The 17,864-nt window shown below is 35.7% G+C and overlaps 1 protein-coding gene across 1 annotated transcript; it reads left to right on the plus strand.

Annotated features, from left to right (window-relative positions):
- Positions 1-5,309: 5,309 nt before the first annotated feature.
- On the plus strand, positions 5,310-6,721 carry LOC131225759 (uncharacterized). Its single transcript, XM_058221351.1, has 3 exons — positions 5,310-5,636; positions 5,726-5,784; positions 6,280-6,721. Exons 1-3 carry the CDS (start codon positions 5,534-5,536, stop codon positions 6,412-6,414), a joined length of 297 nt encoding a protein of 98 aa, XP_058077334.1. The 5' UTR covers positions 5,310-5,533; the 3' UTR covers positions 6,415-6,721.
- The last annotated feature ends 11,143 nt before the right edge of the window (positions 6,722-17,864 follow it).

The following is a 17,864-nucleotide window of genomic DNA, read 5'->3' on the forward strand; positions in this document are numbered from 1 at the left end:
GAAAACAACATTCAACAGCAGAAAATGCTTTGATCCACGACGTTGAAGCTTTTACATTCTCACAAGAAAACAACATTATTCGTTAATCTCCTTCCAACGTTTTGTTGTACTTGTAGGTTCTTGTGAAGAACTCGGATGATGCAACAAGATGCCAGGATCTCCGAATCACTCTCTTGTTAATGCTAGTCAAAGTAAGAAAATGGAATAACGATTGTGTAAGATTCTTATTAGGTGGGCTACACATGACCATCAGTTTTGATTTGATCGTTGAATTATTTAGATTGATCGATACACTAGGCCTACTATAGTTGTGATCATTATAGATAGGCATGGGGTGATATACTTGAACCTGATCCCTATATTAATATGATATAAAAACCTATTGAGTAGAGACTATAGAGGATAGAAGTGTAAAGGGAAAGCTTATGTAGCCTTCCACGCTATAAGTATATATATGTGGTGATCCCCTCACCAATAACAGTCTTTTTATTTTACTATTCATATTACATTATGAAGAAAATTTATACTATATATAAAACGAGCCCCAATTAGCCAATTTTACCTTGCAATTAATTTCCTACAGCTGAGAATTTCGAATACTTAGAAGATTATGAAAAGATATTTTAGATGAAGTTCAAAGATATATAAAACGAGCATCACTTTTAGATGGGGTTCATGCATGTAATATGCCAACTCATGTTAAGAAATTGAGTAAAAAATGATAGAGATATAAATCTTGAGTCACATGATCTGAAAATTATGTTAGGATGGGTCATTTATTGTTAAACCCATTTCTCTTTAAACATTTGTATGCACCTTGTATATAGCCTCACCATTTCCCTCCATCTCTCTCCACCTTACTCTCCCCATGTGGGTTGCATGTGCATGAACCCCACCAATATCATATATGCTAATCATCATCACAGAGAATAAAGGCAGCAACTCCATTCACAGTCTCTGTTGTCAAAATAGCTTTCCTATAATAAATAGAGGCTCGATCCAACACAAAGCTTTGAACATTAAGCTTAGGAGTTGTTTGGGGTCAGAGATTGGGGACAGGGAATTGTGGAATCCATGAATTTTATTTTTTTTCGTGTTCATTTTTCATTGAGGATTTTCCTGATTCGTTGAATTTTCCAAATCTTCAATCCAAAAATCCATAGGTTTCAGGCAACTCCAAATCCCCTAAAAAATCAGGGACTAAATAAATCAGCAAAATGAGAGACTACCACAGAAGTAATAGAAGTTATTCAATCACATAAATGTTTTGTCATTGCCTAAATGCTCTCCAAATCCACAGATATATCACTTCATCCCCAAATGATAGACTTGCAATTTCGCAAAATCCAAATTCAATGCAATCCATGAATTTGAATTTGATAAGTTCATGGATTTATCAAAATTCACATTCCCATTTTCTAGATCTCAAACAAGCTAATATTGCATGAAATGGTATGTCTAAGTGCATTTAAATTCATCCAAGTGCAGGTATTTGCTTCAAGTATGCCTAATTAATACAGTTTTTAAGTGTGTCTATGTTCATTCAACTACAATTCAATATACTTAAATGCATCTTGTATGTTAAGCTTAACGTAGAAAGCTTTGTATTTGATCTGGGCTTGCCCTCCCTCCATCCCTATATATGTTTCATTTTTTTTATTTTTTTATTTTTTATTTTTTAACACACGCCCTCACACCCCACACACTCGTGGAATTTCACCACCTATGGGTACTCGAACCCTTGACCGGGAGTTGAAACTCCTAAGAGTCTACCACCCGAGCAAGAATAAGGACCCTATATGTGTGTGTGTGTTTCATTTAAATCAGAACTATCTCCCCTAACATAGGCATGCCATTCTATGGCCTGACCCTTTGTTCCACCCAAAATCACTTGATCTAAGGGTCTAAATTGTCGGAACCAACATTTGATAGCTTGACCGAGGTGGCGATCCACTGCAGGAATTGATGGTCAATGGTTAGTTCATCACAAAACAATGAAAACTCAATGGTTGATTGGATCTAGAATATATGGACGATTGAAGTTGGATATAGAAATGACTAAAGATCAATGGTCAAATCTAGTAATGATGAAAGATTGATGGTCATATCTAGTGATAATGGATGATTGACGGTTAGATCTTAAAGTGATGGAAAATCAATGGTTAGATTTAGTGATATTTCAAGATCCATTGTCTAATCTACTGATAATGGAAGATCACCAGCTAAATCTTACAATGATGGAAGATCAGTGATCAGATCTAATCAAACGAGTAGATCAATGGTATATTAGATTATAATGAAAGATCAACGATCCGAGCTAATGATAATTAATGATAAGTGGCTGTATGATCTAGTGTTTCTAGATGATCAGAGGTCTGATGTCATTATAATGGACAATTAATAGTCAAATCAAACAATAATGGACAGCCAATGGTAGGATCTAGAAATACTAGATTATCAACGGTTGGATCAAGCGATGATGGTTGATCAATAATCAAAGGTTGCAATCGTTTTGCACCAGAAGATCTTGACACTAGGTCTACGTTTGAAATAGTTTCTATATATTACACGTGACATTTTGGAGCATCAAGATTCATTGTGGGGCCCACTATGCATAGCTTGGATGCCATACACACTTGAGATGCTGGTGGTTATGAATTAACCCTGGGCCCACTTTCTATGTATATTTTATATTCCTTACAAATATTGCTTTTCACTTATGAAACAAATTTTTTTTTTTTTTTTAAAAAACAGAATTTATGAAACCTTGTTTAGGATGCTAACCAAACAAAATAGTTACAACTCATAATGTCAACCAAACAACAAAGAGGTTGGGTCTATACAAGACTTCATACATTAACTAGTACAAAATGCATCTAAGTGTGTGATCTACGAGCATAAACGCACCCCTAAAGTTTTCAAGTGATGGTAATGTGCTGGTTGGGTTCTGGCCGACATCTGCCCAAACTTGGCCCATTTTTCATTTTCTTTTTTAATTACTGGTTCTGAATTTCAGGTTTTAAAAGGTGGACCTAGATTTTCCCTTCACTCCCGTGGACAGTCATCAAACTTAAGCTGGATCGGCCCATTTAAATATGCCTGGCAATGGTGGGCTAAGCTTGAAAGCCTATCAAACTATATATTGAAGTTAGTGTGAGTCCATTCCACTAGCCATGTAGATATAACACTGATGATCTCAGACATAGATTATGATAACCAAGTGTTGTTAGCAGACAAAAGGTTGTGTTTTAGTTGATATTTGGTGTTACCTTAAATGTAAATGAATATAGGTTAACTTGAGGGTGATTCCAATGGATGTCTTTGGAACTTGAGATTGGACACAATGGTTGTTAATCATGAGATGGTTGTAATCCATGGATCTTAGTACCCCACTGTACCATGACAATTACAAGTTTTAGGCCAAACTTGTGTCCATCGCATCATGTGGAGAATTGTTATAACATACGAGGGATTAACTTGAGTTAGAATAGAGCATCTCCACCATCAGGGGCCGACCTGGTGTTGGTATGCCTTTAACCTACCCTACATGGGGTGTGTGTACCGTAGATACAAGATTTTATTGGATCACTAGGCTCTTGCATTGGTGGATTAAGATTAAATCACTAGTTTGGGGGCTTATTAGCCTAAACTATGATTAGACTTGATGATGCATGGTAGTTAAATAATCCTTAAACGTGCAAATGTGGGTGTGGCTATGTACATCCACAAAGGTCTATTAATTCTTACATGAGCCAACAATGAGCCAATAAGAGATTTACTGATTTTCTAAAGACATGTTTATTACAAAATCTAATAGATTGGGAACTTAGCTAGTGATTGTCTGTTGAGCCTATTACTTTAAAAGTTTTAATATGTTTTACAAGGGTTTTTAACTATTGAAATTTTATTTTACTCGTTAAAATATTTTATCACACTTGATGATGATTTGATTGCCTAGGTCTGATGATCCATTAACTTATTAAATATTTTTGATAGATAATCATAAAAGTAGAAGAATTGGATCATAAGCACAAGCATTGATAGAGTGGTTACAAATCTCATTCATGTGTATGTGTAGGGGCTGTGAAAATCCATGGAGTGACAAACTACAATAACTTGTGTACTCCTAAAATCCTAAATCGCTCTACATGTATTAGATCATATCATAGAGGAAAGAGCATCTTGCTAGTAAGAAGCTCATATGCTCCCTCCCATTGGGCATGAGTTAGAGAATGAAAGTGAGGTTTCCTCATCTCCTTCGTTCATCTCCACCACACGTGTGTGGCGTACACTTTGTATAAACATGTGCATGTCACTTGCCCAACCTAGAGGCTAACGTAGAGCTCTGACTCTCCCTCCATCTCAGATAGATTGAGGAGAGAGACCTCCTGCATTGAAGGAGTAGCATCAATTCGGAAAAGTTCAAATCACAAGCATGCGCATCGTATTAAGGTATGATTTAAATCATTCTCTGTAACTCTAGTCTTAAAAATCTAAAAGTATCAAAGACGGTAAACCATAGGCTTAATGTAAAAGCTGGATATTAAATAAATAAATAAAAAGGTTTAAATTTTACTGCATTTCTAACAGAATCCAACAACACAGACTAGTACACTTGATCAATGTAAATCCTAAACTGTTCTTCGTCCTCATGTCTTTAACTCTACCTCAGCATTTCATCATCACATAGTCATCTTTGACCAAGCACATCATATCAGCGGTCAGGATTACTTAACCATAGCCCCCACTTATACAAAGTGAAAACTCAAGGATACTATACATATCCATTGGTTGAGAATCATTCCATAAAATGGACTGTCTACCAACTCTTGGAACAATAATTAAAAGTAAGGGTATATCTGTAATTGTTGAAAAGATAAAGGGCATTGATTTCTCAACTTTGGAAACTAGTGGGGCCTTTTCATCATCTCAACCTTTGAAATCATTGTATCTTATGCTCACATCCACTAACATCTTCAAGACACAACTTGAGTAGGAATTCTAAATTTCTAATGCCGCAAAAATCATTCTCATGTCATACCCCACTCTCTATGGTGGCCCTGATCTTCTTTTTAATCCCCCATTTGACTTACAACTGTCATCAATTTCCTCCATGAATAATCTATCCTCTTCCTCAGCTTTCAACACATCATGATATCATCCCACTCAACTCCAAATATCTCACTTCTCTTGGGAAATTTCCGTGAAAAGCCCACATGTATTTACATAGTACCCATGGTCCACCTATCCAAATTTGGTGTCCTCATAGAAAAACCACATGGGCATTTTGGTCATTTCACAAGGGGAGGGAGGGTGAAACATGTTTTTGTCACTGACATTATTATTGCAGGCGACTAGAAGTTAGGTAGACCTCCAATTACATGACATGGTGTTTTCACACCTTTTTGACTTTGGAGTGAATGAGTGTGTCCACCAACACAACATATACCCAAAGGGATTCTACTATAAGAATGCATGGAAGGAGCACTAGCCTCTCTGAGAAAACAAGGTTAATGAGATCAATACCACTGACATGAAAAGAGTTCTGATGGGAATGGGAAAGAGGAGTCTTCATCTCCTTGTGATTCTATTGGGCTTTTCTCACCTTATTGCCTTAAATGCCACCCCTTTAACAAGTAAGTCTCATCACCATCACCATCATTGCCATCATCATTTAATTATCATCAACTACTTTGTTAAGGATAATTTTCTTGTGGGATTGTAGGGACTCAAAAGATGTTGCAAGATCCACAAGGACTGGTGGCTTCGGGCAATTCGCAAAAGGTACATACAATCATCAATCAATCAAGTTTGATAATTTCTTGTGATTATAGTTTGGCAAGGATTGGGCAAGAAAAAGGCAATTTTAATCTGTTTTCTGGACTAAATCTGCATGAGAGAGAAGGATATTTTGGAAAATAAACAATTTAGCAATTTCAAAACCTTAATTAAGGCTTGTTGGGTAGAAATAAAAATGAATTCATATCATTTTAATTAATTGTAATTATGCATTGGAGATCATGATTGTTGGTTTTCAAGAGTGTTTTAATCCTTACCAAAAAGAAATATCATCTCTAATACTCACCTCATGATTAACTAAAATGAAATGAACACATTTTTAGGCATCCACCAAACAGGCCATTAGAGGTGTAGAAGACCAATTTAAAAGAGGTTTCCAACTCATTCTAGATATTTTTCTGATAGCTTGTTTTTTCTTGTTATTGAAACTTGAATTTCTAAGTGAACGTGATTAATGTGTAATATTTTCCATCACGACAGACAACCACTGAGGAAGCATATGCATGGGAGCATGAAGACATGATCAACGGCCGGATGGATTTGGAGAGCCAAGATTATCCAGGATCAGGCGCTAATAATCGGCACACTCCAAGGTCACCAGGAGGAAAAAACTGAGAATGATTTCCAAATTACACAATTTTTCTCTAGGTGGTGGTGTTATTTAAAACATCCTACTTACAAAACCTCCAAGAACAAGTATTTGCTCCTTGTGTCCAAACTACAAGTTTAGTAGTCTAATAGAGAAGTGCCGACCCTTAAAAGTGTAGCAAGAAAGAGTGGCCATGTTTTGTAATTTGAATGGCTTAGCTCGAATATAATGGTAGTTTTTAATGGTCCAGTTGCTCATGTATCCATATGATAGCTGCAGATGAATCTTAAGAAATTATAAATAGATTGAAAAGAGCTTATTTTGTTGTTCTAATTCATTGTGTACTTACATCTGCTGGTTGATTGGACATCAGCCGTCCATCTCGAAGTCATTCCTAGCACAGTTGAGGCGCCCATGTTTACACTGCGTTACAATTTTCTTATGAAGAGTACTGTTCATTTTGGTTTGCTTCATATTATATATTTAGAAGTAAATGTAAGGATTGATCACTTGCAACAGTTGCATATCATGCAATTCACGTCGCATGCAGATGTGGCATGCATTCACGTTTTTAGGACAACCTAAAGGTGCATAAGGTGGCCCCTACCATGGAGATTGCCTAACACAAAAATCAGGCCAGTCCACTCATTAGATGGGCCACCTTGTAATTATGCATTGGAGGCTCGTTGGATCTGCTATCCGGAATGATATTTAGCCCTTCATTTTAGGTGGTCAGCAAGTAAACAGTTAAGAAAGAAAATACAAGAATAGTTCACATTCAACACCGAGAAGGACTTGTAGGGCGGCTAATATCTTCCAATCTTGGAGGTTTTCGGTGGAGCATCGTTCATTGAAAGTGGGGCCCTTTCTATCGATGGTTTGGATCATTGAATCATGTGTCCGCTTGAACAAACTTCAGACAGAAAAGAGTAGTGTACAAACTTTATATAGCCTGATTAAACTTCTGGTTGAGGCCGATTATTCAGTTCTTAGAAACTTTGGGCTTTTGATCAGCTCCCATTAGTTAAAAGGAATATTTCACCTAAACGAATTTTCTTTATATCTCAACACCTACATTTTGATTCGTCTCTTAATTTTACCTCAAGTTTAAGTCATGTATGTTTGATTTATTTATGAAAATGATGAAAATATCTCTTACAAAATAGTCATATCTTTGCATATATTGATGGAATAATCTATCAAGATCGTTGTCCACCATCTTGGAATACTCTACACCCTTGTCTGCTTGCTCTTGAATAGTCTATATCATTACATATCCACCATCTTGAAAAAGATTACATCATTGTTGTCCACATACTTTGGACGGTCTAGATATCTGTTCACCTACTTTTGATAAGTCTAAATTTTTAGCCATCCATGTGTAGAATGGTCCAGATTGCTACCCACTATTTTGGAACAGTCCATATTACTGTCGGCATGCTTTTCAATGCCTCAATGGTTTCCATGGTTCCCACTTCTCATGGCATTTTTGACAAATTTATAAATAGCTAATTACCACTGCTTAGATTTTTCTCAAAGTGGATAAGTAAAGAAACTCCTGAACATGTGGGTGGTTACATCTAAAGAAAATTCGTTTGGGTGGTTCTAGTAAAAATTATGGGTGGTATTTCTTAAAAATTCCTTCTGTAAAAAAGAAAAAGAAAATACCCTCTCCGAAGTGGTCGTCATATCTTGGCTTCTATTGATGGAAGGATAGGTCTAAATCATCGTCCACCATCTTGAAATGCTCCATATCATTGCCCACCTATTCTTAAATGGTATAGATCGTTGTCTGCCATCTTGGAAAGGTCTAGGTCATTGATTACTTACTTTTGATCAGTCTAATTACTTGTTCACCTGCTTTTGAACAACCTAAATTAATGGCCACCTAATTTTGAACTGTCTACATTGCTTCAATTCATACTATATTGGAACGGCTTAAATTGTTGTCTACATAATTCTTTCATATGATTTCTACTAATCCAAGCAGGACTTCGATAGGAATCAAATATCAGATTTATAAGTGGGTCTCATTGTTGGATGATTGAGACTTTTGGTACCATGGGGCCCACTCCTAGATGGCAAAGATACAACAAATTAAAGTCTCCACTCAGCCAATAAAAGGCCTAGTATCATACGGCCTGGATACTCCAACAACATCACGTGTCCAAGCTATGGCCATCGAAGGCTAAGGTCAACTTCATTTGCAGCCTATGTCTTCTGTGGCCCCACATTGCAGCCGCCAATGGGCGTGGAGCTACGTGGACAACTAGCAGCCCCTGGATGTCTGACATGAGTCGGGGCCATGTAACCCAAAGCTATATACAGCCCATAATGATGTGTTTATGATATCTAGTCCGTCCATCTATTTTACCGGATTATCTCCTTGGGTGAGCCGAAAAATGAGGCAGATAGAAAACTCAAGTAAGATAAAACCGCAAGAAAAAGTGGGGATTCACCACCCAGTCCCAGATAATTTTTTTTATATTTGTGTTTACATACAGGTGGTAATCACCTTATGAACGGCTTGGATGGCATATAACATCTAGATCATGTGGGCCTGAGGAAGGTTTCAATGGTGATGTTTCCATCCTTTTTAAGCTCTACCCTGGCAAAAACTTGTAAGAGGGCTAGACGCATCTCAATCCCCTGGTGTCTAAAAAGAGCCCATCGTACGGTCATAAGAAGCTAAGGAGGATCTTTCTTTCTAAGAATGAAGGAACCGATTGTACGGCCATTAAAAGCTAAGGAAGATCTTTCTTTCCCTACGATTTCACCTTTTTTCCGTCAATTCCGATCTCCATTGTACCCATAAGCGCAATCCCTATTACAATAGAGGGGAACCGGATTGCCTACGTACCCTGCTACTAGCTATGTTCCAGGTGGCCAGGCCGCTCTGGGGCCTACTATGATGTATGGGTTTTATATCCATGCCATCCAAATGTTTTTCCACCTCATTTTAGATATAAGACCAAAAAAATGAAGAGATCGGAGGTTTTTTGGACCACCAAACAGGAAATAGTGGTGATTGAACACCCACCATTAAAAAATTATTAGTGCCCATGAAAGTTTTGGATCAAGCTGATATTTGTACTTTATGTTCATCCAAGTTTTTGTAGCCTTATAAACACGTTGGATGGAAAAATAAACATCATGGTAGGCCCCGAAAAGGTTTCATCGGTGAGGATCATTATCCCACTCTTGTGGTATACTCCATTTGAGCTTTGGATATGATTTATTTTTCAGTTTTTTGTCACATTCCTAAAAATAGCAGGCAAAACGGATGGACAGCTAAGATATAAAACACATACATCACAGTGCCTACCATCAAGGAGTTGCTAGGGTCGCAAGTGAATCAGTTTTCTAACCGCGGATCGAGAGTCCAACGGATGCCACTTGCATTTAACCCTGTAACCCCAGGCTATGTGGGGCCACCGTGAGGTTATATCCACTCCTCTTTGTTTTGGCAACTCATTTAAGATCATGATCCCAAACATGACAGAGGTGTGGAAGTTTTGGCTCTGTGTGATAGTTGTTTCCCCCTTACATCCAAGTGGGTTGGATAGCATATAAACATTAAGGTGTTCCAAGGAAAATTTCAATGATATGGCTTTCGTCCTCATTTTTTGGCCGAGAACTTGGTGCTTTGGTCGTTTGAGATTAAGGACTTAACAATTCAATTGTATTTTCAGCCACATGTAATAAAGACTAAGTAAAGTGGAGAATTTATCCTTCTAATGAGTTGTTTTTAACTTTTATCTGAATTTTTTTTCACCATAATAGTAGTGATTGACCTATTAACACTGTGAGAACTAAGGAAAATAAATTATATTTATCAAAGATAAATACTTACATAAAAATATATCATATTTGGTAATTAGAGAATAAATTAGTTAGTTTAATTTGATGCAAAATATCATAAAACTTTATGACATCAAGAAAAATCTTAACTAAAAACCCAGAAGTAACGATGACCTGGAGCTTCACACTTTTTCCGTTTATTTTTTGGAAATCATATATAGCAAAAAAAAAAGAAAAAGAAGGATATACAATGCTTTCGGGTGGGCATCGCAACGCTTCACACTATATAGTTTGTCTCATGCTTCGGTGTAAATGTTATGCTACGCTTATTATGTAAATAAATGGGAACATATTGTGTCCTGCCATTGCTTAGACGGAATCGGTCCAAGTAAGGGCTCTATGGGGCCCACCATGATATATGAGTTTTATCCATGTTGTTCATCTAATTTTGTCAAATTATTTTAATGTATGAGCCCAAAAATGAAAGCCCAAGTGAACTACAGAGTAGGGATTGAACACCCATGGTTTAAAAGCTTCTTGGGGCCATATAAGTTTTGGATTATGCTGATATTTTTCTTTTCCCTTCATCTAAATAAACATCAAAGTGGGCCCTAGGAAGGTCTCGGTGGGTTGCTTCCTGTGGTGTGGTCCACTTGAGCTTTGGATTGCTTCTTGTTTAGTTTATACGTTGAAATAATTTGGAAAAATGGATTAACAGTATGGATAAAACCCATACATCACAACGGCCCCCAAAGAGCTCTTGCTTGGACCGATTTTGGTAAGGGGCAGGATGCAATCCACTTCCCTGTTATCTCCTGTGCGTGGTGCAATGATTTTGATAATATCCCACCTTAATGGGACCTTACCAATGTCTCCAAATCTTTTGAATGGTATGTGGGACACCCAATCGTTAATTTAAATTGTCCATTCTTTCATACCAAGTACAAGCTATATGGTGCAAAAATCAAGCTAGTTTAAGCCTCTAACCAATGACGTGGAAAATGGGCAATCAAGATTGAGCAGATTAAGAATAGGTCTAATCATCATTTTGAACCATCTTTTCTATACATCAGGCCAACTTCATATACTTATGATACCTTTGATTTGATTATTCTAACCATGCCATTTATGGCTCATAAAAAACAGACAGTTATGATGTTGGAATAACCAGAGTCACTAACGTCCCAGTCTATACAACTTGGGCCCATTATTTCAATGTACTAAGTACTGGACCATGTCTATCTTTGTATACATGAACTATCCGAGGTCACGTGATGTAGAGCGGGTTGCAGATAGTTTCATGGCTAAGATGGATCAGAAAAGGTCCGGTTGACGACAGAAGTGATCCGAACCGTCCAACTTTAAATTAGGCGTATCTCGCAATTCGGAACAAGTCATCAGACGTATCATATATGATTTTAAGGTAGGATGAGTTACTTTAGCCACCCAACCCGCTATGCGCAAGCCGGATTTGCAAAATACCACCAAATCTATGGTCGTTTTCCTATTTTAATTCCATTTTTACTATAAATAGTAAGTTTTAGTATGATTATAATTCTTCATCCGTTCGGCTTTAAGAGTGCTTTAAGAGTTGCGCCCAATACAAGAAATGCTTAGAATAATTAGGAGAACCGCTTGGTGAAGCCAAATACAAGAAGTGCTTAAAATAATTAGAAGAACAGCTTGGTGAAGCCAAACAGGACACTTACTACTTACTATTTTTGGTCTAAAACCTTGTGCACACGACAGTCTATAAATAGTAAGTTTACTACTTATAGTAAGTTTCAAATTCTAGGAATTTTAGCTGTAGTTTGATTCACATTTTTCCTTCATTGTTTAGTATCCTTGTTTAAAGGGTTGTCAACTCGTTTAATTCATTCATCAATCAATTTATAAATTTATTAAAATTTATTTATATTATCTTACTTTTTTTCCTTGTGGATTTGAGAAGTCCACGTGAAGAGTCCAAAGAAGCTTCAAAGATTTGGAGTAGCTTTACTTGAGGAAACGGTGATCAACCTCATCGCGTTCGTCCCTCCATCATCACGGCTCTCTACACTTCCATGTATCATCAAGCCTTCAATTCCACGAGCTTATCTCAGATGGAGGAATGCTGTCCGATGATTCAGATCGGATACCTTGAATGCGGCTACACGTCATAAATAAGCTTCCAAGATCAAATCCCTAAACCATCCATACAAAAGTCGAGTAGAAACTACAACAAGGATAGCGTTGCCACCTCAATCATATTTTGATGGTAATCAATAGCGGGCCACACCGGCATACTTTAGATCGAATGACTGATCTGATTCGGTCAAGACCGTTGATCGGCTATAGCCCACCAAACAAAAGCCTTACATGATAGCCCTGCAGACTAACCAACCAAGGACAAGGAGAGAATACGTTAGTTCAAAGACTTGCTTGAACCACTTAAAAGGCCCTTTCAAAAGTCCACAATCATGCGGTTACCCACTTTCTATGTGATATATAGACATATGAGTGGATGAGAATTTACATGCCCCACCACCGAGGATATCCACATTATGTTCTGGTTTTCGGTTTGTATCTTTGAAATACAATGTTTCGTCATCACAACCGTCTATTAGCATGCGGCCCACCATGGATTGCCTAGACCAGAAAAATCTTCCCGTTCAAAAGATTGTAGCCACTAATTGTGGCCTTTTTGCAGTTGAATGTGAACCATCAGGCTACAAATGGAAAGGATGGGAGTACTATTATATGGAGGAGATTATTGGGTTATGATCTATCCGCATTGAGCCGACAGAATATCTCTCCTGATGCTAAACAATGGGCCCCACTTGTACAGATTGAAAAACAAAGAAAATTGGGCATATGCTCAGCCCCAGGATCATATATATATTTCCTTTATATGAAGTGGGGGGTGAGGTGGTGATCACTTACCAGCCACTATTTTTCCATTCCCATCAATCTAAGCATTGTCCCAGTGGTGAGACCCACTAAGCAAACAAGAGGCCCAAAAAAGTATGTAGTTCCCTTTCATTTCCATTTAAGTAGCCACTTTGATTATAAGAAGAAAAAGAAAGTAAATCACCAACAAACTTGCATTACAATGATTATAAAAGTAGAAAAAAGAAAGTAAATTACCAACAAACTCGCCTTACAAAAGTATGTAGTTCCCTTTCATTTCCATTTAAGTAGCCACTTCGATTATAAGAAGAAAAAGAAAGTAAATCACCAACAAACTTGCAGTACAATGATTATAAAGTAGAAAAAAGAAAGTAAATTACCAACAAACTCGCCTTACAAATGGTTGCATGGATGAACCCAATGACAAGTGGTTGTTAAAAATTTATCAGCACCATTAGTTATCATGGATCCTACATTTAGAGAGAGAGAGAGAGAGAGAGAGGGAGGGAGCATATTAAAAAAAATCAAAATCTCAACACGATTCGATCTCCAAACAAGTCGGGTTGACTCGAATTCTTTATTCAACTTAACTCTATATTTAATGATTAAATCTGGGAGAATGATTTGGCTAATGATATTAGAGCTTTTGGAAGGCCTCAACGGTCGCCATTCTCAAACGTACTATTTCTTGTGTTGTGATCTATTTAAGTTTATCTGTCTATTATCTATTAATGTAACTTACATGATAAGGACCATTCACAATAGACCCACAACTTGAAAAACTAGATTAAAGTACATAGACCCATGAAAGATGGAAGAATAAAACACCAACGCTTGTCTAGCAGATTTGGTATAAATTGCAAGAGCTCAACTCAATGATGAAATTGCAACTGCAAATTAGGTGCATGGTACACCTATACTACTTAAAAGAGTGTTTGGTTTCTGGTTTTTTTTTTTTTTTTTTTCCAGCTTCTTAATTCTTCAATTTTTAGCTTACTGAAAATATTCTCTGATTTTAATAAAAATCCAAGTTTAGCTCACACTTTCTTTTTCTTTTTTTTTTTTAAATTAAAATTTATATTTTAGGATTTCTACTCAGCATCTTTTCCTTTAAAATAAATAAATAATAATAATAATGACTTGCCCTAGCTTTTTAAAGGAGACTGAAAAACTTAGAGAATTCAAATAGTCCATTTTTTGCCAAGATATAAACAAAGGTTAGTTTTTCCCCATAAAAGAGTAACCAACTCTAATATTTTTAAGGAAATATAAAAATTACAGAATTGATTCCCCAGCAATCAAATAAGTCCTGTGTTGCTATATTATAAATCTGGTTGGCGGCAATTTCTCAGGAGATTTTAACAACCGCGCAATATTTTTGGGAAACTATCACTTGTTGCTGAAAATAAAATATAAAATATCATTTATAAATATTTTTAGAAATTTAAAAATATAGCCATAAACTTATTTATTTTAGCCATCACACAAACTTTGCTTTAAAATTGCAAAAATATCTGAAAAAAATTAAATGGCATAGATTTCAAAAATATTGCGATATTATCACGATAAAATCATTTAATCAAAAGCTATGTTTTAAAAATCTCAATGATATTTGTAAGAATGCTTATGCCGTAGCTCTTGCCTGATTATGCATAAGGCATGAAGGTCTGACATGGTCCATGAATGGAAAGCAAGGCAATACACTCATTGCATGGGCCCAACAATACACCGAGGGGCTATCTGGATGCACGCATAGTGGTGTACTGCACACCACACGCTATACTGTGTTGATAGCATCTATAGCATATACAGCGTTTGTCACTATCACACACTATGTATAAATAAAATAAAATAAAATAAAATAAAATAAAATAAAATAAGGAAGAAGAAGAAGAAGAAAAGGAGAACTAGGAGAACATGTACATCCAAATGACTATTTAAGTTTTGATATATACAAAAATTCTTATCTAATATATTTAAGAGTATATTATTCAGTGCACATGCATCATATGTTTTAAATATTCTATATGTATTATATTATTATCCAAGTTTAAGAACTCACATATAGTAGCATCAATTTTCAAGTAACTCACATGTGCCACATGGAGTGTTCAAAGTAGAGTATCACTACATCTATCAATGATCCGGGATTCAAAAACATACATAGGTATCGCCAATGCTCAAAAAATTATTATTATGTGAGGAAAACATTGTAGAAATGTTAAGAAAATGGTGTAATAGCTTGATTTGTTGTTTATTTTATGGGCTATTCAGAGGGAGATGAATACTCCGTGTTTCCAAAATAACAGTTGGTAAGAAGTTTTGGAGATGGTTGGCAGTGGTAAGCTGCACCTTGTCGGATGGATTGCTTGTTTAAAGACTTGTAATGATTGTAATTTTTCTTCTTTCATGGAGATGTAGGTGTTACTTTGGCCTTTGATTTTCACTAATGTTTTGCTTAATAAAATTTTCGTTATCTTCAATAAAACATTGGAAAGAAGTAATTTTTTAAATTAAACTTTAAAAGGTACATGTTTATGCATGTAGGAATTAAAATATTGTAAAAAAACAACTATGGATAATAAATTTTCATTTTACAGATGCCTAACTATATGTTGTCGAAAAATCATAACAAAATATATACAATTTGTAGCCAATCAATAGATCGGCCAACACTCATTAATATATAAAATTTTCACATAATTAACAATAAAAAAAAAAAACACATTTTTCAATATTAAAAAATAAAATTGTCACATTTGAGTTCCGACCATCGATCCATGTTTCAAGTTGATATTTTTTATGAATTCAAGGTTTAGCTTAATAAAAATAAGAGTGATTGAAATTACTTAAGAAGTAAAATTCTAATCTTTCATATATATATATATATATATATATATATATATATATATATATATATATATATATATATTTGTTGTTAGCACACCCACTGTCTGTGCACATTCCACTACACGTCCAGCGTCCGGTATTATCGATGCCATTACCGATACTAGGAAACTTATATTAGAGATTCTTATATCAAAATATCATTAATATTGATAATATCATTATTAAAAATATTAAAAATATTTGAAAATTTTAAACTGGTAATAGTTTTGACATCAACAATTGGCAATCCTAATGTTGGGAGTCAGGCGCAAGTAAATCCGAATTCAAAGTAACAAGACGAAATTAAATGAAAGCAAAACATATATAGAACATATAAGTTTTATGTGAAAAAAAATCTCTAATGGAAAAAAATCACTGCATAAAGTAATAAGCAATCCATTATTAAATCAATATTACAAGTGATGAATGAACTTATCAATCGAATAACCCAAAAAAAAAATCTCTATGAAATTCCTATATATGTTCTTGAACCCATAGGAATGTCTTAGAGAATCCTAGCCTTACTCTAATCGTAATTACACCCCGATATATATAATACCACAATCGGAATACAAAACAAATCACATACTTACATAGTTTTGTGCACACCTTCGATGGGACCTTTGATGGCATTGACAACCATAGAGAACTAGTCGATAACATTAAAGCCACATTCGATGCCATCTAGCAACTCAAAAAATGTCTAGTAATCAAGTAGGATTTTTTTGAATCTTCTTGATGACATCAAATATTTATCAATGGCATAGACATCTATTCGATAAAATCGAGTGGTCTGTCGATGACATTAATAGACTCTAGTACAAATAGATTTAAGACATTGACAACACCCAATGATATTGGCGCTGAATATTATTGAGCACTGCTCACTTCACAATATTAATGATATCAGCAATAACATTATTGATAGTATTACCTACATTCAGAAGGCTGGCTACCTACTGATGCCATCAATGTACACATCCATCAGTAACCATTTGAGGCTCTCTAGGTGGTGGACAAACTGAGTAATCCTGCATTGTGTTACAGCACGATACATTGCACTAATTTGCATCCATCCAAACAGCCCCTAAATCATACAATTGGTGGTTTGTTAATGGGTCTGATTTTCAACACAGAGGTCATGGATCCGAGTACCCATTGTGGTGTGTGTGGGTGTATTAGTAATGAAATAAATAAATAAATAAATAAATGATCCTAACATTAGATAGAAAATTCTAAACAGAGCCACACTAGCATAATAAAAAGGGAAGCCAATTATATACATGCTAAGTCTGTAGGGCCATTGTGATATATCTTTTTATCCATGTTGTACATCCATTTGACCGGATCATTTAGTGGATGAACTCAAAATTGAGCGTATCCAAAGCTCAAATGGACCAAACCAAAGAAAACCATGTGAATTGAATGGGGTATGGTTTAAAACTTCTCAGGAGCCATAGAAGTTTTGGATCTAGCCTATAGGTTTTTTTTTTTTTTCTTTTTTTTTTTTTTAATTTTAATCTTCCTGACCCTTACTGTGTGGGGCCTGCTAGCTTTGATGATTTTGTTTATCAGTTCTTTGAGCGAAGACGTTATCCCAAAAGTTAAGTAGATCCAAATCCCCAGTGGGCCACACTACTGGAAAATGCGATGAATGATCATTAAAAGCTTATTTCATACTACAAAAGTTTTGGATTAAGCTCACCCTTTTATTTTGGCATAATCCAGTTCTATTTGACCTTTTCAAGTAAAAGGATGGCTCTACCTAAACAGGCTCCGGGAAGTTTTTAATGGCAAGCATTCAATCATCACTGTTTTTCTGGTGGCGTGGTTCACCTGAGATTTGAATATGCTTAATTTTTAGGAAATTGTCTTGAAATGAGTTGTGCATTCAATC

The sequence above is a fragment of the Magnolia sinica genome, chromosome 2 (genome assembly GCF_029962835.1).
Source record: "Magnolia sinica isolate HGM2019 chromosome 2, MsV1, whole genome shotgun sequence".
In the NCBI taxonomy this organism is placed as follows: domain Eukaryota; kingdom Viridiplantae; phylum Streptophyta; class Magnoliopsida; order Magnoliales; family Magnoliaceae; genus Magnolia; species Magnolia sinica.